Source organism: Camellia sinensis, chromosome 14 (genome assembly GCF_055761805.1).
Source record: "Camellia sinensis isolate YWXY chromosome 14, ASM5576180v1, whole genome shotgun sequence".
Taxonomy (NCBI): domain Eukaryota; kingdom Viridiplantae; phylum Streptophyta; class Magnoliopsida; order Ericales; family Theaceae; genus Camellia; species Camellia sinensis.
The window spans coordinates 133,927,376-133,953,314 of record NC_138974.1 but is presented as its reverse complement, the minus strand read 5'-3'; the positions used below and the strand labels follow the sequence as shown (position 1 = coordinate 133,953,314).

The 25,939-nt window shown below is 39.8% G+C and overlaps 1 protein-coding gene and 1 pseudogene across 2 annotated transcripts; one reads left to right on the top strand and one right to left on the bottom strand.

The window, feature by feature from the left end:
- The first annotated feature begins 1,462 nt into the window (after positions 1 to 1,462).
- LOC114271915 (uncharacterized) lies at positions 1,463 to 3,952 on the top strand. Its single transcript, XM_028213578.2, has 3 exons — positions 1,463 to 2,005; positions 2,100 to 2,175; positions 2,341 to 3,952. The coding sequence occupies exons 2-3, from the start codon at positions 2,119 to 2,121 to the stop codon at positions 2,869 to 2,871; spliced, it is 588 nt and encodes a 195-aa protein (XP_028069379.1). The 5' UTR covers positions 1,463 to 2,005; positions 2,100 to 2,118; the 3' UTR covers positions 2,872 to 3,952.
- A 1,156-nt stretch (positions 3,953 to 5,108) lies between these two features.
- LOC114271887 (putative GTP diphosphokinase RSH1, chloroplastic) lies at positions 5,109 to 24,998 on the bottom strand (annotated as a pseudogene). The gene is made up of 14 exons (XR_014350315.1): positions 24,992 to 24,998; positions 24,603 to 24,700; positions 24,443 to 24,510; positions 24,282 to 24,338; positions 24,079 to 24,180; positions 23,743 to 23,901; positions 23,501 to 23,632; positions 23,330 to 23,416; positions 23,178 to 23,249; positions 6,694 to 6,784; positions 6,192 to 6,608; positions 5,649 to 5,704; positions 5,475 to 5,531; positions 5,109 to 5,439 (listed from the first exon to the last, which is right to left on the bottom strand). The product of XR_014350315.1 is annotated as a putative GTP diphosphokinase RSH1, chloroplastic (transcript).
- Between the last annotated feature and the right edge of the window lie 941 nt (positions 24,999 to 25,939).

Sequence of the window (25,939 nt, the reverse complement as noted above, 5' to 3'; positions counted from 1 at the left end):
ATACGGTGTTGCATAACTTATGATTTTTTGTTGTCATATGTATGTATAAAGTTTTAAATTATTTATCGCATGTTTGTCTGCATAGCTCGACGAGCGTTGTATTTTGTATATTTGCTTCTATAGCCCCTCTATTTATATGATTTTCAGGTCAGAGGCCTTTGGTAATCCCAAGATTACTGGCTAGTTACGACGCGAAACCTATGGGGGCGGGTTTGGGTTGTGACATCACTAGTTATAATCCAAACCCTTACTTAGGTTATGCCCCAAAGCCAGAGTTTGAGAAACCTAAGATCACTGATTATAGTCTGAACCCTAAACTTGAGAAGCCTAACTTAGGTTATGCTCCAAAACTAGAGTTCGAGAAACCTAAGATCACTGGTTATAGTTCAAACTGAGAAACCTAACTTAGGGTACTCTCCAAAATCAGAGTCTAAGAAACTTAATTAAGACCCCTGGTTATCGTCCAATCCCAAACCTTGAGAAACCTAACTTAGGGTATACCCAAAAACCAAAGGTTGAAAAACCTAAGACCACTGCTTATATCTCAAAACTAGATCTTGAAAAACATGAGACAATGTATGATCCAAAACCTAAGACAATTCCTTATGTCCCAAAGCTGAAGGTTGAGAAACCTATGATGGGGTATGCCTCCCCAAAGCCAGTGCCAAAGCTTAAGAAACCTACTACATATACAAGGTATGCTCCAAAACCAAAGCTTGAGAAACCAAAGACGGGTGGTTATGAGTTTGTCCCAATGCCACAACTTGATAAACCCAAGACAAATGGTTATGGGTAGGCTCCAAAGCGAGAGCTTGAGAAACCTAAGACACAAGGAAAGCTGCTACCCTGCATCACTGGCATTCAAGGACTCATTTATTGTAAATCTGGCGCTAAACTCATTCCTCTTGGAGGTAATTTCCACATATGACAATCATGTTTTCCCTGTCATAAAAAAATTTCAAGGTAGTTATACTATATCAAGATGTAACATCATTGCCTGTTACTAGACACTAATGGTGCATGGCACACCTAGTTTTGCTGCAACCATCACTTATCACATGCAGGTGTCATATGTAGTAGATTTGATTAGTTGTTCAAATAGATTAACTAACAGCAATGTAGCTCAGTATAAAATGTTATTACATGGGCATAAATGTAATTTATCTTTATTTTATTTTTTCGGTGGTAGATATGGTGCCAAAGTTGTATTGCCATTTGGATTGCTGGATAAAGATCCACCAAGGTGTATCTATTTTAATTTTTTTTAAATATTAAGGAAGAGTCCAAAATGGGGTTATCAGCATATAAAAAGGGTTCCACAGGGGGGACAATTAAACAGAATCTTTGATTGTGTACATACGCGTGTATACCACAGCCACACAGACACACACACCCCTCTGGCATGGAACGCGAGTTTGGTGGTAGAAGTAAACAAAAACAAACAAAATCAAAAGACTAACACGAGATTTCCGCTTCAACCTCCGAGACCGATCCACACTCACACTGTTTACAAGTCAAATCCCCTCTCTCTCTCTCTCTCTCTCTCCCTCTCTCTCTGTGCATTAACGGAACATAAACAAAAACAAAAAATGCATTGACAAGCGCACCAAATCCCAAACCTTCAAGAGACCCAGAGAAATTGGAGATCAATAAAACAGTAGAGAATATGGAGAAACCCAAGAAGCAAGAAAAGCATAAGCTGGCGATCTGACTAGACGGCGGCGGCGGCGGTGGCGGTGGTGGTGGTGGAGTTGTTTTGTGGGGTGGAGTAGTGGCGGTTGCAACATTCTTATCGGTTTCAGATTGAGGAAAAGACACAAACAAAAGCCACAATCCACCACCACCACCACCAAAACCAACAAGTTCATCAGTCTGAAGCTGAACCCATTGCTGATCTACTAAACAAGTTGGAATTGAAGAAGAAGAAAAACAATGATGATGATCAAGGAAAAGGCCTTCATGTTCTTCTTCAAGATTATTCTTCACCTATAGATTACCATCCAAGGTTTGAGCCTAAACATTTAGTCTTTTCATTTGGGAATGTATTGGGAATGTATCAAATTGAAATTGTGTTGTATTGTTCATTTTTTCAATTGCAGTACTGATGGAACAACAGAAATGCCTGTTACCCAGATTGATTCCACATCGTCAGACTTCACAAAAACTTCCATCATGGTAATTAGTTTCTTAAATTTCTAGACCATTGATACTTTTATTTTTTTAATCCTAATTCTCTAAATGATCAAGAATCCTTGAATGTGGTTAAACAAATTTACTAGACCCTAAAGAATCAATCTCCTTCAATGAATTTGAGTGCTGATACTGTGGTATTTGATTCAGGATGACAACTCAGTGCTTGATATTAGTGGCCCAACCAAGAGCCCCACCTATTTGGAAATTCTTTTATCTGATAATTCAAAGCCAAAAAACAGTCTCTTGATCACTGATTATGGTGTCAATATGCAAGAGTACTCATCACCAGTGTTGGACGGACCTTCGCTTCTCAAATCCAGAAACATGAACAAAAATGAGCATATAGGGGACACAGTGGATGTGGAAGAAGATAACCCGCCAATGGAATTGATTGAGAAAGGGGGAGAAGGAGAAGTGGAAGACCATTACGATGTAGAAAATACTATAGAGATTAGTGAAGTAGTAGTTGAGACTGATTTAGTGAACCAGTTTGCCATGGAAGGCGACTCGATAATCTCTGAAGTTATATGGGAGGACAAGGCAGTTGAGGCACCTCATGTGGGTCAGATTGAGGAAGTGGACAATAGACATACCCAATTGATTGAAATTGTTATTGAGAAAGGGGGATCAGAGTACAACCCAAAGATGCAATTGATATTGAAGAAGTACAAGAAATGATGATGGAGGAATTGCTGTAGAAAAAGATGAAGCAATTGAGACGGTACTGAGCCACAAGTGACAGTACTGAGCGAAGAAGAGCCACAAGTGACAGTACTGAGCGAAGATGAGGATGAGGATGAAGATGATGATGAAATGGATGTTAATGAGGATGAGGACGAGGAAGAAATTGTAGAGAAAGGTGAAGAGAGCTCAGACGGAACAGTAGACTCGTCCATGGAACCAATGCTGAGCCAATTTGGCCGGCAGAGTCAATACAGGAATTATCACTTGAATTCAAAGACTTGAAGATCATTAACAAGACATTAGATGACTAGATTGACGAAACAGAAGACCACAGTTGCCACAGCAATAGTATCACAGATGAGGGTAATATTTATGTCAATGGCCACCATAACAATGAAGAAACAGGAAAATCAATCGTGACAGCAAGCAAGGGGGTATAAAGGAGCTTCTGGCGAGTATTAAACTATCAACAGACTCATCAAACACGAGAATTTGGATATGGCCATCGTTGGTGCTGTTGGTGCCGCTGCTACTGGTGATGCCACTGCTACTTTTACCTGCCAATATTGTGAAGCTTTGTCTCATAATCTTCTTAGTTGTGATTCTGTCCCAAGTTTGAAAAACTACCATAACTTAGTTGTAGTGTTTAGAATAAAGGGATGGTAATAATTTCAAATGTTTCTACTTTCCATGCTGGTATCATAAATTGCTTAGTATCGGCTCATATTTCAGGTGAAATTATTCAATATTCCCAGAATACCACGTGTCTGTACTCCTTAATCAATCATCATTCAATATATCTCCTCATGTTCCCCAATCACCCAATACAATAGCCCACCTACCTACCCTCTCCACCAATCACAATACTATAGAATACCACGATTATTGAATAATTATCCATATTTCAGTGCTTGCTTAAATTTTGGGACATGTATATATTCATATTTATTTATGCATCGCTCTTTCTCCACATACGAGTAAGATTGTATCCTTCTCAGACCACGCAATGTAAGCAATAACTTAGAATGTGGTAAGGCATAAAAAGATATTAAAAAATTTTAAAAAAAAAAAAAAAGCGTAAAGATAAATCAAGAATTTAACCCTATTGATTTGATACTCAATGACGACTAAACAATAAGATTATACATCAGGATGGAGGTTGGCACCCTACCATATTAGGGGAGCATAACTCAAATGCAGTAGTTTCATTCACATAAATTGATGGCTTTATAAAGCTGCAATTTACGTTTCAAATCTTCCATTGCATTCAAATAGATTCATTTGCAAACCAAACACCAAGCTTTCACCCTTGGTCCTTTATCACAAGCACAGACTGCACTTTACAAACTTAATAGTTATTTTAATAGCTACCTAAAACTTGTCATTTTTTTATTTTATTTTATTTTTTTGTGGTTCTGCCCTATCTTGGGAAGGAAAAGTCTGGCCTACTTGACAAATTTAAGCACAAGTCTTGCCTACTTGACAAACTTAAGCACAACTACCACCGAACTTTCTCTAGCCCTTTTACTACCATTGAAAATATTTGTTGCCCTGATATTGGGCATGGTGCACAAGCATGTCCTGTGGTTACACCATTGCTTCCTAGTTTCTTTATTCAACCCATTACAAAGAAACACCACTTTCGCCTTCTCATTTAGAATAAAGAAAAAAAAGGGTAAATTACAATGGCCACGCATGAGGTTTAGGCCTTGTTTGCCAATAGGTTAAAATAGTCAAAAAGTCAATATAAATTATCACATCACTCTATTTACTCTTCTGCATATATTTTCGTAAAAAATTAAAAAACCAACTAAAACAACCAATTCTCAAATGAGCCCTTACAAGCCAAGAAGTTTGACATAATTACACCTACTTCCCTTTTAGTAATACTAAATTGCGTAGAACTAATGCAAATAGTACGTAGACATGAATAAATAAGAGTAAAATATATATTCTAGTGTAAAATGAGATAACATCATTAATCTATCTACGGATGAAAAAATTGCTAACCTTACATGAATTAAAAACTTTATGGTTCTAGTGTAATTATGACAAAATTTGTGAGGCCCAATGCCATTTCTTCAAAATGTAACTGAGGTTGATGTAATTTATCCAAAGAAAAAAGACAGAAAGATCGTACATGCTGATAAGTATGTAAACCTCTTTTGGATAAAAATGCTTTAATCTTATCTTCTTGCAAGTATCTTTACATGTATACTTCACTCTTTGCTCATCTCTCTGTATACAATCCCCTCCCTCACTCCAGAGACTTGCTCAAATTGGGCTGCTTATTTATTTCATTAGTTTCCCAACAAAATAGTTGAGAAACTTAATGGAACTAGTTGCTAAAAATCTAATTCAAGCCCAGATGTATGTATTTTTCAGACAACAAAACTTCAACCCAAGCCTCCACTAGCAGGGTTATTGACTGACTCAGTTGCCAAATGCACTAAATGATTAGCATTCGAGAAACTGTTGGTTTTCAATCAAGCTAGGCCAGCTGCATCCCGCGGACCATCCCAAAACACCAAAGATTAGATCCAACCGTGAACAAGCACTAACCTGAAGGATAAGGCAACAACTTTCCAATAAAAAACAGAGTGGACATAAGAAAATAACATGACTTCTATACGTCTTCCTCTATCCATCTCTGCCTGCCAAGAAAATAGGGTTTGTCATGGACACTGCACGGAGAAGCTCCCCAGTGGCAGTAATAAACAAGTACAGCCACATTGTTTTTAATTATTTATTTATCTATTTCAACTACTTACCGCACAAGCACATATCGTAACACCTACGTCGGCCAATACTACTGTGATATCATTTATGTACTTGAATCTGGATTACAATTAGTAGATAAAACTACTGTGTATCCACACAGCTATCTAGATGTAAAATGGCATAATGTGATAATCTAGTAAACGATAGTGCTTAAATAGGCAGTGGATCATAATGGCCATGTAGGGAGAAGTAGTGATAGATATGATAAATCTATATAATAAATGACAATTATGGAAGTATTTGAATGGATTAATGACAATGTAGGGAGATTACATGGTTTGTAAACTTTAAGCTAGAATTGTGGAGTGATACTTTAGAATTTAAAGGGTTTAGGTTAAGTAGAAATATAGAATATGGAGCATTACAAAACTAGAAATAAAAATGAAGATAGAATTAAAGAAAACTGAATGAAATGGATTACTGCATAAGGAGTGTTGTGCGATAGTTTTATGTAACTGCTAAAAACCTGCAATGATGTTTAGTACCAAATGTTAGACGACTAAGAAAAAAATTGTTATTAAAAGGGTCAAAAGAAATACCTCTTCAATCCATACATAATACACAGAACCACTGGATAGAGTGCCCTTCAAAGTTGTGCCAAGATGCAACCTTGCCAGCATGCCAGCTCTGCAGACCAGGCAAAACTTCCTTGAATGTGGGAATATTAGCGAGTATCATCTTAGCAGCACCATTTCCCTGCGATAACATCTCTCCTTTGGCCTTCAAATCCATATCCTGCATATTCTTGTTATGTTTCCCATTGACCTTGGGGACCTGGATGCTACCATGTTGGAGTTGGAAAATATCTTTGCCATTTATCTTTGAAGATGACATTTCCATAACATTCTTGAGGATATTCTCCCAGGTGTATTTGTTTCCTTTAGAATAATCTGAGTGCTCTTCTGCTTCACTATCCTCTTCATTGACTGTCTCAGTTGCTCTCTCAAACACTGAACACAACATGAACCTTGGATTAATAGAGCAGAGACAAAGGATATCTAAAGCACCATCCAAAATTCTAGACCACAGAAAAACCCACTTTCATAATTTTGTGTTTGGCACTGCGTGTTTTTGCATGTTGCAACCACTGCTTATGTCTCTGGAATGCTGATTTGTTTGAGAGTGCCTGGAAATTAACCAGGTAAAACAGTGGACAAACCAGTAAACAATCGTATAACTGCAAATTACTCAAGAGAACACAATATATGGATGGTGGACTAATAGCTCAACAGCAACAAACAACCGTGACAAGGCAAATATATCACACTACCTGCCAATGCTCATGATAATCAGTATCTCAAATTATTTATCAAAAAATAAAAAAATAAAAAAATAATCAGGATGTCAAATTGCTTTAATCTTAGAAATAGGTTTAGAATTCCGGTTTAGACCTACCACTCATAAGGGGTGCATGATGTTTGAAAGTTATGAAAGGTTTTCCGAAGTGATCTAAACTTTGTTATTTTGCACAATATATCAAGTAAATCAAGAATTATAGCATCTCTACATTCTCATCTTACATGTGGATTTGAAAACCCCATATTTTATAGAACTTTTGTTGGGTGTTTTGGAAGCAAGTGTGTGTTTAAACTACAAAGAAATCAATCTGAAACATACAAAATCAGATCTGATTTTTTTTCTGCAGAAAATAGAGAAGAAGAAGAAGAGCAAAACAGGGGAGAAAAGGGGTCTCAGTTGAACAGCCCCCTTTTCAGATTTTTCTATTGCCTTTTTAGCTTCCCTTACAAGCTTTTTATATGAAATTATATCAACCCAAATACCAATAAAACATCTGGACAAATTTCCTTCACATACATTAACTCTAATTTCCTCCATAACTAGAATTAAATAAGTATAAGTCATTATTTGGATACAAAATTAAACAAGTACATTACATCAACATTGCTCCCCCCTAATTTGCTGCTCTATAACTCCAAGTAACTCTCTGAAATGTTGGAACTTTTCTTTGGGAAGAGCTTTAGTGAATATATTCGCAATTTGTTCATCTGACCTGCAAAATTTGAGCTGCACTTCACCTTCTTCAATTGCTTCCCAAATAAAATGATTAATTGCAATATGACGAGTGCGACTGTGAAAAATAGGATTCTTAGCCATGGCAATGGCTGATTTGTTGTCACAAAAAAAAATTTGTACCATCTTTTTGCTTTTCGCAAACATCTTCAAGTATTCTCCTCAACCAAATTGCTTGGGAAGTTGCCAAACCTACTGAAACATATTCAGCATCTGCAGATGATTGTGCCACACTCTGTTGCTTCTTTGATGCCCAAGAAAATACTCCAGAACCTAACGAAAATGCATACCTGGAGGTGCTTTTCATATCATCAGTGCAACCACCCCAATCACTATCACAAAAACCAAACAATTTCACAGTTAAATCTTTGCAATACTTGATACCATAGCTGGTTGTGCCTCAAATATATCTCAAAACTTGTTTGTAGCACTAAGATGATTTTGGCTGGGATTATTCATAAATCTAGAAAGCAAACTTGCAGCATACATTATATCCAGCCTTATAGCTGAAAGATACAACAAATTTCTAACCAAGCTTCTATACAACGACCCATCGACTTTTTTCTCTCCATCTTCCTTTGTAAGTTTTTCATTCACAACTAGTGGTGTGGCCATGGGCTTACAACCACTCATGCCAAATTTCATTAAAATATTTTAAGCATATTTCTTTTGAGAAATAAATACTCCATCTTCAACTTGATAGATTTCAATTCCAAGAAAATCATTCAACAAACCCATGTCACTCATTTCATATCTTCTCATCATGTCATTTCTAAATTCTTCAATCATTATCTCATCATTACCGAGAAATAACAAATCATCAACATACATGGCAATAATAAGAATTGATATACCTTGATTTTTCACATGTAAGATTGGCTCACTCTTGCTCTTCTTGAAACCCTTGTTGATGAAATAGAAATCAATTTGGCTATACCATGCTCTTGGAGCTTGCTTTAGCCCATACAATGCTTTCTTCAATTTATACACCTTGTCTTCATCTTCTTTCATTAAAAACCCTTGGGGTTGTTCAACATACACTTCCTCTTTCAATTCTCTATTTAAAAACGTAGATTTAACATCAAGTTGATACAATGACCAACCTTTTTGTGCTACTAAAGCAATGAGAGCTCGAATGGTGTCCAGTTGTGCAACCGGTGCAAATTTTTCTTGAAAATCGATTCCAAGCTGTTGTGTGTACCCTTTTGTGACCAGCCTTGCCTTGTTTCTTTGGAATGAACCATCCGAATTCAACTTTACTTTATAAATCCACTTCACCCCAATGATTTCCTTGTCTAGTGGTCTTTTAACCAATTCCCGTGTGTTGTTCTTCTCAATGACTTCAAGTTCTTCTTTCATTGCTTTCTTCCAAGCTTCCTGTTTAACTGCTTCTTCAAAACTTCCAGGTTCCGTTACACAAAAAATGCATTTAACATACATATCACTCAAACTCCTCAGTTTTTTTGGAGTTGAGCTTGTAAGAGGAGCTAATTTAAGCCCACTAAATTATTTAGGCCCAATAGCCCAAGATTAGTGGGCCCGAATTTATCGCAAGTCCAAGATTGGTGGGCTTGGATTTATCGCCGTCAAACGGGCTAAATGGCTCTCAGCCTCGAAAGGGTTCGGATCCACGAACCTAGAGACTTACTCAAGCCCGGACTCGAAAGGGTTCAGATCCACGAACCTAGAGACTTACTCGGGCCCGGACTCGAAAGGGTATTAAGCAAGCCTAGAGATCCGAGGCACTCGGACTCGAAAGGGTTCGGATCCACGAACCTAGAGATCCGAAATACTTGGCTTCGAACGGATTCAGACGCAATCTAGAAGTCGCTCCGTTAATGAGTCCCAGAACACTTGCGGGCTCGGAGCTTTTCGGGATCTACGCACCAGAACCATGGGCGTAATGGAGTTCGAACAAAGGACCCGATCCCGAGGACGGTGAGTGGAGACAAATTCACTCTTCGGTTAAACTAGCCTATACCCGGGTCGAGATGGCACGACCCCGAGGGGTCCATGAGACTCGGCAATATTTTTGCGGCAGGACGTCCTCTGGGACTACCCCTGACCTTTTGGGATGATTGGGGATCATTGGTTAGGTGTGGCTAAGAAGAAGGGTTCGCCGAGGGGTTGATCTCCTCTTCGGGGTTTTCTCATCCTCGGAGAAGTCACCTCCTCGGAGAGGTCACCTCCTCGGACAAGGTGGTTAGAGAGAATATTCCCCATGTGCCTTGCACATGGGCTCCATCCTACATCATGAGGTGCTTATAAATAGCACCCACCCATAGCTTTACAAGGGATGGATTTTGGAGATTTTTAACTCTTGGGAAAGAACTAATTTCCCTTCTCCATTATCAACCTTGAGAGTGAAAGTGGGAGATCAATGGGAGAGCCTTGCCATTATTCTATTCTCTAGCCATTTTGCCTTCTTCTTCACCCAATCTCTTATCTCCATCATCTCCTTTGTTGTTGTGTTCCTAAGTTGAGATTATTGAAGAATCTAAGCCTCTCATTATATTCTAGAGAATTCGAAGTTATTCTTCAAGGATCTTCGAAGATCTTCGAATTTTCCAACTCCTTTCTTGAACCCTCTCCTACATTTTGGCGACTCTGCTGGGGAGGCGGATTGGTTAATGGTCTCAACGAGATCCGGAATCCACACAACTCCAACAAGGATGGCGGGAGAAGATGAAGTTTACCAACAAGGATCCTCTAATGGTGGTGATAACAGGACCATGGCTCCAGATCAACCACTTTTGCTTGAAGCCATTCAAGGACTTCAAAGTACTCAACAAGAGATTCTTACCACTCTTCAGAATCTCACTCACACCATGTTGGTGATGAGTTCTAACCTTGCACCGGCGCCAAACGGAAATCAAACTGGTGGTGGAGTTATTCCCGCCGAAGCGCAAAATCAAATCCAAGGAGAAGTAGGCCCCAATCAGCCTATGGCTCATGGCAACACGGCCACAGTAACACATGCTCAAACCACAGCAGGTGGCAGCAGTTTGCCCATGCCCGGGCTCCATGGCATGCCAAGCCAAGATCCAATGGTGACTAGGGGAGTTTCTGGTGTAATGAATCGCGCTCCGGCGACTGTTGGTGTCCAGGAAAACATGAGGAGCATGATGGCGCAAAAGGGAGCTCTGCACGTACCTAATCTTGTTACGCCACCAGTAAATGTTACCCAAACACCAAGCGGGCCTCCTTTGGTGCCGACAACAAATCTGCAAGCACAACCCGGTATAGCGGCGCCGTGCGGTGGACTCTACGGGCCTCAATTCAATATCCCATCACCAACTGGCTTGTCTATAGGCGCTGATGGCCAATATCGTCAAATGTCCTCACCAATGATGAATTCGCAGCACCAGAATGACCAAGTCGCCCCTAGCTCAGTCTTCGGGTCCATAAGCCAAGTCCTGGGAATACCACCATCAAACTCTCTCCCTCAACAGTTTCTTACTCTCGCCGATGTGCAAGCCATGTTCGATCTCGAACGGGGCAAGAGGACCTTACCCTCTTTGCCTGATCCAGACGTCAAGCCGCCTTACCCCATTGAGATGCTGAGCTATACATACCCTGAGAGGTATACAGTGCCAAAGTTCATCAAGTTCGACGGCAAACAAGGAAATGCCCGAGAACATGTTGTGCGATTTATCGAGACTTTGGGTATTCATGGTTCAAACCACGTCCTCCGACTGAGAGAATTCTCTAAGTCCCTCACCGACCGAGCATATAGTTGGTATGTTAATTTGGCCCCAAACTCTGTCCGAATTTGGGAGGAAATGGTTAACAAATTCCACTCCAAGTTCTTTCAAGTGGCGGAGAAGGTGACCACACTTACATTGTGTAAAGAGAAGCAACAAGAAAGTGAAGACATCCTTGACTACGTCAAAAGGTTTCAGGACAAGGCCATAGATTGTCATGAAGCAGTTGAGGAGAGCTATTTGGTTCAAATCTGTTTAGAAGGGGCATTGAGCAGGTACAAAATGTTTCTAGTTAATCACAAGCTACCCACCTTCTCGGCATTAATAGAAGCAGCTCGGAACATTAGCATTCCTCAGGCTCAGGAGTCCGAATTTAAGGCCAGTTACAAGAATAGTTTCAAATCGTCTCGTGGACCTATTGTTGCTGCTGCCTCTGCCCTAGATACCCGAAATTCACAAGGAGGAGGTCATAGAGGCTAGAAGAGAAAGCAATATAATGGTGAAAAGGGGAATGTTTCTTATCCATGTGGAATCGAGGAAGTGAAAGCTCTAGTTAAGGAATGGGTGGCCGACGGAGAGCTAAAATTGCCTTATGTCGAAGAAATGCCATCAAAAAAGGACCGCGAGAGCCCTAAATTTTGTGTCTACCATCGTACATTGAAACATCCGACAAAAAAGTGTTGGACTCTCAGGAAAATCTTCAGAGATAAAGTCGAGGCAGACGAATTGAGGTTCAAAAAGCGAGGGACTCAAGACATCCGAGAACAACCATATCCTCAACACCGAGACAAGGGCAAGAATGTTGCTATGATAGCTTATGAAGGCTCGATGATCGAGGCTATCGCCAATCTCAATGACGATGACTGTTATCTGGACGACATCCTCGAGCCAGAGAGTGAGCAAGTTTACTATGGAAGCGCTCTCGATCCAGAGGGCAGAACATTTATGACTCATGGCGAAGATCCCTTTGATCCAGAAGGAGGAGAAGAGTACTATGGAAGAGGAGGACACCATGTTTATGTGGCATCTTATTTTAAAGAGACCGAGGAGATGGTTAACTACGAGCCTCCAAGAATGGAAAAAGATCCGGATCACTATGCCAAAACCTTGCAAGACTGTGTAAAGTTCAAGCAGTTCTTTGACCAGCTTGGACTTTCTAAGGAGGCAAGAACAAAAATCACCAAGTCTATCATTAATATAGCCGAGGCACACCATGAGGAATGCATGTCGACTGAGGGATCTATCCCGAGGAAGGCAAAAGAGCAATCTAGTGCCATTACTTTCTCCGAGGTTGATCGGAAGTATCCTTTTTCTCACAACCGCCCGCTTTATGTGACTGCTTTTATTAACGGGGTTGAGTTCAAAAGGGCCTTTCTAGATAGTGGAGCCTCTATCAACATTATGACTCGCGCTACTCTAGAAAAGGCCGGAATCTCTGAAGAACGCATTGTGAAGCAGCCGATAGTCATCACTGGCTTCGGTGGAGAAAGGAGAGTTACTATCGGATGCGTAACAGTTGATTTAGCCGTTGGAGAGATTCGCTCGGCCACCAAGTTCCATATTATCGATTCTGAGGCAAATTATCACATCATTCTAGGGAGGACCTGGATGCATAGATATGGGGCTGTACCATCGAGTTATCATCAGTGTGTTAAGGCTAAATGGGGAAAGAAGACGGTGACAATTCAGGCTACAGAAAGGCCTTTCGAGATCCATGAAGCTCATTATTCTGATGTCATTTACTTCACCGAACTGGCTATCGAAGAAGTTCCCACCACCTCTAAGCCTCGAGTGGTCAAAATTCCTCGTTGGGAGGATATCAAAGATGACAAGGAGCTAATGGCCGAGTCGAGTAAGCGGGCAATGTCTAGACCAGAAAGTCCGCCTATTCCTCGGAAGGTGATGAAAGTTCGAGAAGGAGGCAAGATGGTGTACTATTTATGAAGGTGCGGGGAGTCGGTTTCTTCAGTCACCGACTCCGAGTCAAAAGAAGAGCCTCCTGACAATGATATAGTAATAAAGCCTGAAGTGGCTCCAGAATGTATGCAAGATGGGCCGAAGCCTCAGCCCGAACAACTTATTGAAATAGATCTGAGTGATGGACAAGATGCACCGAGGCCGGTATTCGTAAGTTCGAGCCTTAACCCAGAGAAGCGGGAACAGTTGTTAAAGTTGATAAGCCGATACTCAGATGTGTTTGCTTGGTCATATAAGGAAATACTCGGACTAGATCCTGACCTAGTCTCCCACTGTCTTGATGTGTTTCCAAACTCCAAGCCAATTAAGCAAGCTGCTCGAAAATATCATCCAGATCTCGAAGAGAAGATTAAGGAGGAGATTGAAAAACTTCAACAGGCTGGTTTCATCCGGCCAATACAGTACCCCACGTGGTTAGCAAACATCGTGCCAGTAAAGAAGAAGAATGGCCAAATCAGAGTATGTGTAGACTTTCGAGATTTGAACAAATCTTGCCCGAAGGATGAATTCCCTCTTCCTCACATCGACACCCTCGTGGACACTACCTCGGGACACCAGATGTTCTCATTCATGGATGGATTCAGTGGATACAATCAGATTAAGATGGCTGAAGAGGACGCAGAAAAGACTGCTTTTAGAACACCTCTCGGAAACTTCTTCCATACAGTCATGCCTTTCGGACTCAAGAATGCCGGTGCAACTTACCAAAGGGCTATGACTGCAATCTTTCATGACATGATCCATCATGAGGTGGAAGATTATGTCGATGATCTAGTGGTGAAACCCAAGAAAGAAGAAGACCATCTCCGAGACCTTGAGAAGGTATTCAAGAGGTGCCAGAAATTCAAATTGAGGATGAATCCTCTCAAATGTGCTTTCGGGGTGACGGCCGGGAAGTTCCTCGGGTTTCTTGTACATAGGCATGGTATCGAGACAGATGAAGACAAGGTTAAGTCTATCAAAGCAATGCCTCCCCCACATTCTCAGAAGGAGTTAAAGAAGTTCCTCGGGAAGGTGTCTTATATTCGGAGGTTTATCCCAGCACTGGCAGAGATCTCTGCACCTTTCGGCTCTTTATTAAAAGGAGATGCCAAGTTCGAGTGGAACCAGGAGCACCAAAAGGCCTTCGAGAGAATCAAGGCAGCCTTGACCTCGCCTCAGACCATGATAGCCCCGCAGCCCGGGGTGCCTCTAATGTTGTACTTAACTTCAACCCCCAAGTCCATAGGGGCATTATTGGTCCAAGATGTAGATAGAGTAGAACGCCCGGTGTATTACATCAGCCAGAAGATTCGAGGAGCAGAAGTCCAATATACTCCGATAGAGAGACATTGCTTAGCTTGGGTATTTACCACCCAAAAGCTCAGACATTACTTCTTAGCACATCAGATTCGGATCCGGAGGGACTCAAAGCTGATAGTGAAGCAAGTTTCAGGACAATTCGTCTTAAAGGAACCTGCCTTGGCCACATATCGAACAGCAGTCCAAAGGCTTCTTGACAAATTTCAGAAGGTCGAAATAGAGCATGTGCCTCGCTCCGACAACAAGTTTTCAGATGCCCTCTCAACATTAGGGGCAAGAGTTGACATTCCAGAGGAAGAGGCAACAATTGTTATCAAAAAGAGAACGGAACCTTCAATAATACCCGAAGACAAAGACCTTCCGGAGGACTGGAGAGGAGAAGTCCTCGAACAACTCAGAAGCAAAGTTAGAAAACTGACTATGGCCAAGCTTGCCCAATTCACAATTATTCAAGGTGAACTTTACTTCCGAGGAGGTACCGGATTCCTAGCCCGGTGTGTTGGCCAACAAGAAGCGAGCTTCCGACTACAACAGATCCATGAAAAGTCTTGCGGAGATGTGGATATCAGTCTGTACAGAAAGATCCAAAGACATGGCTATGATGGTGCATGATGGCCACAACCCGAGCAGCTGGTGAAAGTTTTCCAAATGATCTTGCAACTCTAGGGGCAAATTTCAACATTCCGTGGAAGAAGTCTATCTATGACATTTACAGTTTGCATTTACTACATTGTCCAAGAAGTTCTATCTTTCTTATGTTATGAAGAAATTTATTTCCTCTATATTATGTATCTCCATTAGAAGTTATTTTCTCTACATTGTATATCTTCATTGTGTTATGTTGCTTGAAACAGTTTTCAATTTTTTACTGCCCCTCGAAGAAGAAAGGGGAATAGTAGACTCGGCTACTAACCTGAAGAGACCTTTCTTGACGTAGTAGAAGTATACTCCCACTCAGACCTCCGAAGAGCAGCTATTGCTTCCATCAATGTAAGCTTTGAGGATCTTTCTTGCTAAAGTAGAGTGTGTTCTCCGCCTCAGACTTTCGAAGAACAGATCTCGCTTCCGCCAGTGCGAGCTTTGAGGAATAGCCTTTGCTTCCATTAGTTGCCAAAGTAGAAGTGTGCATCCACTCGGACTTCCGAGAGACAGCCTTGTTTCTGCTCGGACTTCTGAGGGAGAGCCTTCCGAGGGATAACTCTTGCTCTCATTAGTGCGGGTCCGAAAAACAGCCCTTGATTTCATCAATACGAGCTCCGAGGATCTTTCTTTTCAAAGTAGAGTGGACTCTTACTCGAACTCCCGAGGGATAGCCTTTGCTTCCATTAGCTGCCGAAGTAGAAGTGCACATCCACTCGGACTTCCGAGAGACAGCCTTGTTTCTGCTCGGACTTCTGAGGGAGAGCCTTCCGAGGGACAGCCTCGTTTCTGCTCAGACTTTTGGGGGACAGCCTTGTTTTCACTCGAACTTCTGAGAGACAATCTTTACTACTGTTGGTGCAAGCTTGGTAGACTCGGTTATCTTCCAGAGGAATCTTTCTTGCCAAAGTAGGGTGTGTGCTACCTTCGGACTCCCGAGGGACAGTCTTGCTTTTGTTCGGACCTCCGAGGAATAGCCCTTGCTCTCATTAGTGCGGGTTCCAAGGGCCCCGAGGTCGTGGATTTCAATCAAGAATTCATTTGCCTGAAATAGCAAAGCCCACAAATGAGACAAACAATATCAATTTCAGATCATGATTCAGGCATTATCAGAATGGGGCAACATCAACAAATAATAATTATCTATTTAAGCTACAACAATTTTATTACTCTGAGCAAGTTCATGAAAATGCAACAATCAAGTTTTTGTCTCTCCGGGCTGGTTCCTCTCAAGCCGACGTAAAACTACAATGGTCACACAAAATTTTGGCACCAACATTTTATTTCCTCAAGTGTCCACAAGATCAACACATAACAATATATGGTCTTATGCTTTGTTACATCAATTTATTCTCCCAAGCGAAACATTCACCGAATTTGGATATCGAAAATTCATTCATCAAGTATATAAAGCTCAATATCGGGTTTTACTATTCTTGGAGCCGCAACAATCAATCATTCGATAACAAGATTTATATACGATATGAAGGACTTATTTCCTCAGATTTCTTTTGCAACAACATTTATTTACTCTACAAATTTCAAGACGAGCACGTCTAACAAAATTTTCAGTAGCAACACCAATCCTTCGTTTGCCACATTAATACTCTATCTATGTCAGATTTATCAACACAAGGTCAAGCTCCAAAAATATAAATTTCAAGATTACATTTCTCATGCAAATCAAGATTCAATAAGAGTGGGGGTTATCTCAAGGTCAGAAGTTTCAAAAATGCTTACCCACAAATTTATAGAAGAATTTCAAAATACTTACTCACATACTTATAGAAGTAATGAAGAGAATCATGACCAAAAGCGGCGTAGGTCGAGAATGACGGACGAAACAGTGGGTGAGAAAGGAGATAGGCAAACCGACGCCGCGTTGAGTCGGCGACATGGTCCGCGTTGATTAATCACGGCCGAATCTAGTGAGTATGCAAAAATCGAGATTCAAACTCCGAAAAATAGCGTCGGGCTGTGAGAATAACAAGCTGGATGGTGTTAGGCAAAACCGCACATCGCGTTGAGTGGGCGACGTGTGGTTCGCGTTGAACAGCAGAAGACGAAGGCAAAGCACTGGAACAACTAGGCAGACCAACACCACGTTGAATCGGTGGTGTGGTCGGCGTTGGCGGGTCATAGCTAACAGTGATGGATTTCAGTGGGCAATCGACAGACCGACGCTGCGTTGAGTGGGCAGCGTGGTCATCACTGGTCAGTTGCAGTTAGAGCTGAGACATCCGAGCATTTAACAATGCCAATGCAATACCATTTTTGGAGGCACACATAATCAAATTTGGCCAAAGTTCACTTTCCATTAGCATGATCTCATTTGGCTTCCAATGACCAAGAAAAGCATCCATGGCAGCAGGTATATCAAATGGGGCAAACTGATATAAGACACCACTTGGAAGCTGATTCTTTATTACTTCAAATGCACAGTAGGTAGAGATGCGACAGGATGCTAGCAACACGAGGAGGGAGCAGCCGTGATGAGCTGGTGCTGGCCTACCGTGACAGTGGTTGGATCTTCGGCGACTGTGGAAGCAAGATTAAGCTCTGGTGAGTCCGGAGCTCTGACAAATTGATGCTGGATTGGAGTGAAATACTGAGGGTGGAGTAGAGCTAGTGTCGGAATGTGCTAACAGTAGCTCGGATAGTGGCATCGGCAACAATCGGATCCGCGACAGTGGGCAACCTGGAAAATAATAAGAGTTGATTCGTTAATACTTCAAAGAGAGAAAAGCATAACCAGAAAGAGAAGAGCACTGAGTTGTTGCTCCGATTAAAGAATGTTAAAGGAGGAGGCCAGCGGCAGTGGTCTTCAATGAGTTGCAAAAACATGAAGAAGCTCTGGTAGGATGTTGGCCTCTGGTATTGCAGCAGCCCCTAGTTTATTGAAGAAGGAGAATATGGCAGTGGCTTCTGGTGTTGAACAAACAGAGCCTTCTAAAAGAAAAAGAAAAGCCCGGGTTGGCCTCTGTAGAGAGAGAAAGGCAAAACGGCTGTGGGCAACAATAAAAAAGTTGAGCTATGAATTAGGGTTGTTATCTCTTTCTTTAAATAAAAAACAAAAAGGTTTGATGCATGGAATATTCTATCAAATATTTTGAATATATATATATGTATATATAAAAGAGGCTGCCGTATTCACTTCTAAGCCATGAAAAAATGTTTGAGCCTTACCTTTTTTTTTTAATAAAAAATAGGTGAGTGCTTTGCTTTTATTACCTTTGACTTGAAAAAAAAAAGTGATCCTGCTGTATTTAAAAAAAAAAAGTGTGGCTTTATCTTGTTAAAAAAAAAAAAAATTGATTTCTTAATTCTTATTTCTTTTACTTGGAGAAATACTTGGAGAAGTGAAAATGTAATTATCAATATTCTAAGTTGTTGTTGTAAAAAAATAAAAAAAAAAAAAAAAAAAGTCTACAAAAAAAAAAAAGAAAAAGAAAAAAAAAAAAAAGAGAAGTTATTTTTTTTTTTTATTAGTTGTCAATTTTATCCGTAATTTACAGTGAGTCCTCAGTTTTTATCCATAGATTTTATCAAGGCCAAATATTCTCGAAGACATAATGTGAAGCATGGCTGATAAGGTGAAATTATGCATGTCCGAGAAAATTACAATTTCTCATACACGCAAGGGGCAAATGTAAGAGGAGCTAATTTAAGCCCACTAAATTATTTAGGCCCAATAGCCCAAGATTAGTGGGCCCGAATTTATCGCAAGTCCAAGATTGGTGGGCTTGGATTTATCGCCGTCAAACGGGCTGAATGGCTCTAAGCCTCGAAAGGGTTCGAATCCACGAACCTAGAGACTTACTCAAGCCCGGACTCGAAAGGGTTCGGATCCACGAACCTAGAGACTTACTCGGGCCCGGACTCGAAAGGGTATTAAGCAAGCCTAGAGATCCGAGGCACTCGGACTCGAAAGGGTTCGGATCCACGAACCTAGAGGTCCGAAATACTTGGCTTCGAACGGATTCAGACGCAATCTAGAAGTCGCTCCGTTAATGAGTCCCAGAACACTTGCGGGCTCGGAGCTTTCCGGGATCTACGCACCAGAACCATGGGCGTAATGGAGTTCGAACAAAGGACCCGATCCCGAGGACGGTGAGTGGAGACAAATTCACTCTTCGGTTAAACTAGCCTATACCCGGGTTGAGATTGCACGACCCCGGGGGGTCCATGAGACTCGGCAATATTTTTGCGGCAGGACGTCCTCTGGGACTACCCCTGACCTTTTGGGATGATTGGGGATCATTGGTTAGGTGTGGCTAAGAAGAAGGGTTCGCCGAGGGGTTGATCTCCTCTTCGGGGTTTTCTCATCCTCGAAGAAGTCACCTCCTCGGAGAGGTCACCTCCTCGGACAAGGTGGTTAGAGAGAATATTCCTCATGTGCCTTGCACATGGGCTCCATCCTACATTATGAGGTGCCTATAAATAGCACCCACCCATAGCTTTACAAGGGATGGATTTTGGAGATTTTTAACTCTTGGGAAAGAACTAATTTCCCTTCTCCATTATCAACCTTGAGAGTGAAAGTGGGAGATCAATGGGAGAGCCTTGCCATTATTCTATTCTCTAGCCATTTTGCCTTCTTCTTCACCCAATCTCTTATCTCCATCATCTCCTTTGTTGTTATGTTCCTAAGTTTAGATTATTGAAGAATCTAAGCCTCTCATTATATTCTAGAGAATTCGAAGTTATTCTTCAAGGATCTTCGAAGATCTTCGAATTTTCCAACTCCTTTCTTGGACCCTCTCCTACAGAGCTAAGTGAGGATGAATTAGAATTTGAGCTTGAACTTCGAGAAGAGCTGGAAAATGATGATGGACTTACCCTTGGTGAGGATTGATGTGAATCTTCATTATTTTCATCTTCATGTGTTGAATTTTCTTGCTCCTCATCAACTAGGACAGATTGCTTCTCAGTTTTACCTTCTTCCCAATTCCATGAAGCATTCTCATCAAATAATACATCCCGGCTAATTATTATCTGATTTTTCTTCAAGCTATACAATCAATAACCCTTGGATTTGTTGTTATATCCCACAAAGATATATTTCTCACTTGTTTCATCTAATTTGCTTATTCTTTCCTTTGGAATTTGAGCATAGCAAACACATCCAAATACTTTGAGATGTTTACTGATGGCTTTCTCCTACTCCAAGCTTCTATGGAAGTTTCGTTCCAAACGACTTTGGTAGGACACCTATTTATCAAGTACACTGCTGTGTAAACAACTTCAACTCAAAAGCTCTTTGATAGCCCTTTTTCATACATCATAGATTTGGCCATTTCCATCACCGTTTGATTCTTTCTTTCGGATACTCCATTTTGTTATGGAATATAACCCATTGTTAGTTGCTTGGCTACACCTTCATTTTCACAAAATTTGTCAAACTCCTTAGAGTTGTATTCTTTTCCATTATCGCTTCTCAAAGTCTTTATGTAGTGCCCACTTTGCTTTTCCACCATGCTCTTGAACCTCTTGAAAATAGTGAACACTTCTAATCTTTCCCTCATGAAATACACCCATGTCATCCTTGTATAATCATCAATAAAAAGAATTAAGTACTTGTTTTGGGCATGGGAAGGAGTTCTTATAGGCCCACAAACATCTGTATGAACTAACTCTAATATTTTTTTGGCTCTCCAAGCAACTCCTTTAGGAAAAGTTTGCCAATGATGCTTTCCAAGTGCACGCCCCTCACAAACATCGTGTATTTCCTCAATACTTGGAAGTCCTTGGACCATATTCTTTTGGTGAAGCACTTTGAGACTATGAAAATTTAAATGCCCAAGTCTTCTATGCCACAACCATGACTCATCACTCGTATGAACTTTCAAAGCAACATTTCTAGCATAATTGAATGTGAGTGGGAAGCTTCGATTTTTCTCCATTTGAATTTTTGCCACCACTTGTTTTATATTTCTGTCATGAATGGTGCAACTATTAGCTTCAAAATGGACTGCATATCCATGTTCCACAAGTTGTCTAACACTTAGCAGATTTTGCTCCAAGTCTGAAACAAGCAACACATCATGAATAAACTTACTTCCCTTTCTTTGTTTCAACTCTTATGGTTCCTTTTCCCGTTGTATTTACTAACACTCCATTTCCCATTTTAACTTGAGAGCAAATTGAAGTGTCCATATCCAAGAAAATAGACTTATCACTTGTCATATGATTGCTACACCCACTATCAAGGTACCAAACATCATTTTTGTGTTTTGAAGCTGCTTGACAAGCATAAAATAAGTTTCTTTCTCCATCTTTCTCCTCTGAAAAAAATAGCTTGTTGATTGCTCTTGACTTTGCAATCCTTTTGGAGGTGACCAAAATGCTTGCATTTATAACATTGTGGCTTCCCTCGGAACCAACAGTCCTTCTCTAGATGATTTCCCCTTTCACAAATTCTGTACTTTCTTGTATTTTCTTCCACACTTGAACTTCTATGAATGTTGTTTCTACCTTTTCCCCTTGATGAATTTCTTCATCTACCTCTTTCTCTTCCTTGTCTACCATCTCTTGATGATTCCCCTCTTGTTTGTTCATTACTTGATGATTCTCCATGACTTTTAGAATTCAAATTAACTTTTGATTGGAATGCACTCTCCAAAGGCTTCTCTGATTGTTTTAACAACCTTTGTTCATGAGCTTTTAAAGAATCCATCAATTCTTGGACACTCATTTCAGAGATATCCTTTGTTTCTTCAATTGTTCCCACCATTGTGTCATATTTTTCTAGTAAACTAACCAGAATTTTCTCAACAATTCTCTTTTCTTCAACTCTTTCACCTTATGGTTGCATTTGATTAATCTCCATCAATTTAGAGAAATAATCAGTTAAAGTTTCAAATTCTTTCATCTTCAAATATTCTTACTCCCTTCTAAGAGTCTGGAGTTTGATGATTCTTACCTTTTTGTCTCCTTGAAATTCTTGTTGTAAAATGTCCCATGCTTCCTTTGATTTCTTGGCTTCAATGAGTCTTGGAAACAATTCATCAGAGAGTGCTTGTTGGATGAAGAAGATTGCTTTAGCATCCTTTTTTCTAGTTTCCTCTAGCTGCTGCTCTTGTGCTGAAGTTAATGTAGTTGTTGAATCGGATTCATCATACCCATTTTGTACCAAGTTCCATAAACCTTGGGACTGAAAAGGTCTTCATCCTCACACGCTAATAATCATAATTTTCTCCAGCAAAAATGGGCATAGATGGTTGCTGGATACCTATACTTTGGTTGCTTGAGTTAGCCATGGAGATTTTCTACAAAACCCACTTTTCTTCTTCACACACCTTCTATTTTCAGCCCTCTTTTTCAAATCCAAGCTTCCACTTCGAACTAGGCTCTGATACCACTTTACGTTGGGTGTTTTAGAAGCAAGTGTTTATTTAAACTACAAAGAAATCAATCTGAAACACACAAAATTAGATTTGATTTTTTTTTTCTGCAGAAAATAGAGAAGAAGAAGAGTAAAATAGGGGAGAAGAGGGGTCTCAGTTGAATAGCCCCTTTTTTAGATTTTTCTATTGCCTTTTTAGCTTCCTTTACAAGCTTTTTATATGAAATTATATCAACCCAAATACCCATAAAACATCTGGACAAATTTCCTCCACATACATTAACTCTAATTAACAAAACCCAACCCAAAACATAACTAGAATTAAATAAGCACAAGTGATTGTTTGGATACAAAATTAAACAAGCATATTACATCAACAAATTTGGAGAAAAGAACAAGAAAAACAGATTGTGAAGAACCACATAAAGAAACCAAGTGAGTTTTTTTGAATAGGAAGAAGAGAGGAGCCAAAATATCGATTCAACAGAAAGGCAAAAAAGGAAAGACTGATGTAAACTCACCTTATAGGTTATTACCTCCACAACTTCAGCATTTGCAAGTATGCGCGAGGGAGAAACAAGATTGCCATTAACCTGCAAACAGATAAAAATCCTAAAGTGAGATGTGAACTCATCAAAAGCAGCACAACACAGTTAAAAGGTAAGAGGAATACCTTTGCAGCCACCATTTTGTTACCAATTTCAGTGTGTATCATATAAGCATAATCAATGACAGTTGTCCCCTTGGGTAGATTCTTAATGTGTGCAATATGAAAGAGATATAACATCAGGCAGCAGCTGCAGCAGCATAATTTTCTTGTATGTGAAGCAATCCATCCTCTTACCTCTCCCTTTGGCGTAAATATGAAGACACGACCACCTAAAAGATCTCTGGTGATAGTGTCTACAAATTCTCTAGAACTCATGTTTCCAACAAATTCCTCTTGCCATTTGTTAATTGCATTGAGCCAACCAATCTGGAGGGAAGAAGGAGCTTCTACCATAAAGTCAGGGTATTTGCAGGAGTTTTATCACAAAATTCATTGAAGGAAGACTATTCACTTTGTGCATGGATAAGGTAAATTACCCTGAGGGTAATGTTAGCATTATTGAGAGAGACTGGTTTCCCTCTTGAACTTCTATCATTAAGCATTGCATGTCCTACTAAACCAGTAACAAAACCTTTGCCACAATAATGCGTGGCAATGCCTGTGTCAGCTATCAGGTCCATCTCTTCAGTTCTAATCTGTCGAGTGTCACCATAAACAAACGCAAAACATACAAGGGAAGTAACCCAAATTAAATATTTCATCGTACCAAAAATGTAATCACTGAATGCATACTGTGACAAATAATAAAGACTTCATTTAAGGCAGCAGTCAAATGAGAGGAATTGGAAAAGAACAAAGATTCAAAGCCTGACCTGTACTTCAAGCCGAAACATGCTCTCATAAAGAAATGGAATTACGGTTGTATGAAGACTCTGATAACGGTTAGGTTTTGGAGTTGCAACATAATCTTTCATCTATTACAAAAATATGCCTAGAGAATCAATAATCAACAACTAACAAAACAAAGCTAAACAGGAATAAAAAAAAAAAAAAATAGGAAGAGCATGACACGCACAAATCGAGGAATAGGGGTCCCAATTCCATGTACTAGCCCAAGAACATGGTAACAGACCTGCAAAAGGCACATTTATGAAAGAAAGCTATGTTGTATACCATAATACATGTGTCCTTGGAGGAAAACAGCGGCCAATTAGTTGGCCATGTTTAAGGATCTACCTGTTGTGCATTGCACATCACAAAGGCCTAACTCCAATGCAAGGCTTTGGTTTTATAATGATCCGAAGCTGTTAATCCAAATAAATGAAAGTATGTCATGAAGAAAATGGAAATGCAAATTTTACAACAAATCGTTTCCAAGGATTATATCATAGAACACCTGCGCAATTTGGTTGACTTCGTTTATTGAACCTTTAGATTTAAGTACAGCTTTGTATATACTGCAAATAAACAATTGCACATCATGCGACACATTGTCTACAACAAAGCACCACAGAATACATTAATAACATTTGCTAGATAAATCTGTAACCAACAATTTAAACATAAAACATCTGGTTATCGCATTAATTTTAGTTCTGAGCTATTGATCCAAATTTTAAAAAATAGAAAAAATAATTAATAGATAGACATGCCATTTGGCGGCGTGTCCGCGGCATGTTGGAAACGGTTACGAGGCAACTAATTTCAGGAGCACATGGAGACCACACCATTAACAGTAAATAAGTATAACTTTAAAATTGGAAACCAGAACTTGCAAACATGAACCTCTCATGATAAACAGACAAATTGCACTAGTCTAACATTCAGTTCAGACTTTGTTCCAACTCACAATCAACTTCTTCTTTCTCTCGTATGGTTACAGAGAACTTTTATTGTGTGACTTTAGCCAATAAAAAAAATATCTTGAATCTCTCTTATTATACAAAGGTGAAGAGAGATATTTTACTAATTTTCTTAAAAATAAATATTGTTGACATATATATATATATATATATATATATATAATCATTAAAGACAATATTTAAAATAAATAATAATAAAAAAAAATTGACTTCTACCAAACAAACTAAAAAATAACAGTTTCCATAATGAAATTTGTTAAGACCATTTAGCCATGGCCATATAAAGATTGGTTTGGCATTCAAAAGGTGTGGGGGTCCACCACGGGTCCCATTTTGAAAATCTGAACCGTGTAATGTGTAGAACTCGTCGAACACTATACGCTTATGAAAAATCACATTGATCGGATATCGATCGCTGTGTGATCAAATCAGTTTTGTATAAAAAAATGGACGGTGAATAAATTAACAGTTGATAAAAAAAACTGTTTTGATCACATAGCTATCGATATCCGATCAACGTGATTTTTCATAGGCATATAGTACTCGACGAGTTCTACACATTGACGGTTCAGATTTTCAAAACGAGACCCGCGGTGGGCCCCCACGAACCCAACAGCACGGTCCAATCTGATGGTGGACTAGACCAAAACCAGGCCCTATATATATATATATATATTGGGTTCGATAAACATTTTTTTTTTTTTACTTTTACAAATTTTTAAACTAAATTTAATTATGAATTTCAATAGGTATTTAAAAAGAAAAAAGTACAATATATATGTATTTATCTTTCCCTTCATTTAAACAGTAAAAAAAGTGCTCAAGAGTAAAAAAATATTCAATGCGTTTGGTTTGAATTTTTTGAATTAAT

Excerpts from the sequence above, each read along its gene's own strand:
- LOC114271915 (XM_028213578.2), top strand. The coding sequence starts at position 2,119 with ATGCCTGTTACCCAGATTGATTCCACATCGTCAGACTTCACAAAAACT. Across the intron at positions 2,176-2,340 it reads TCACAAAAACTTCCATCATG|GATGACAACTCAGTGCTTGA; the intron begins GTAATTAGTTTC and ends TATTTGATTCAG.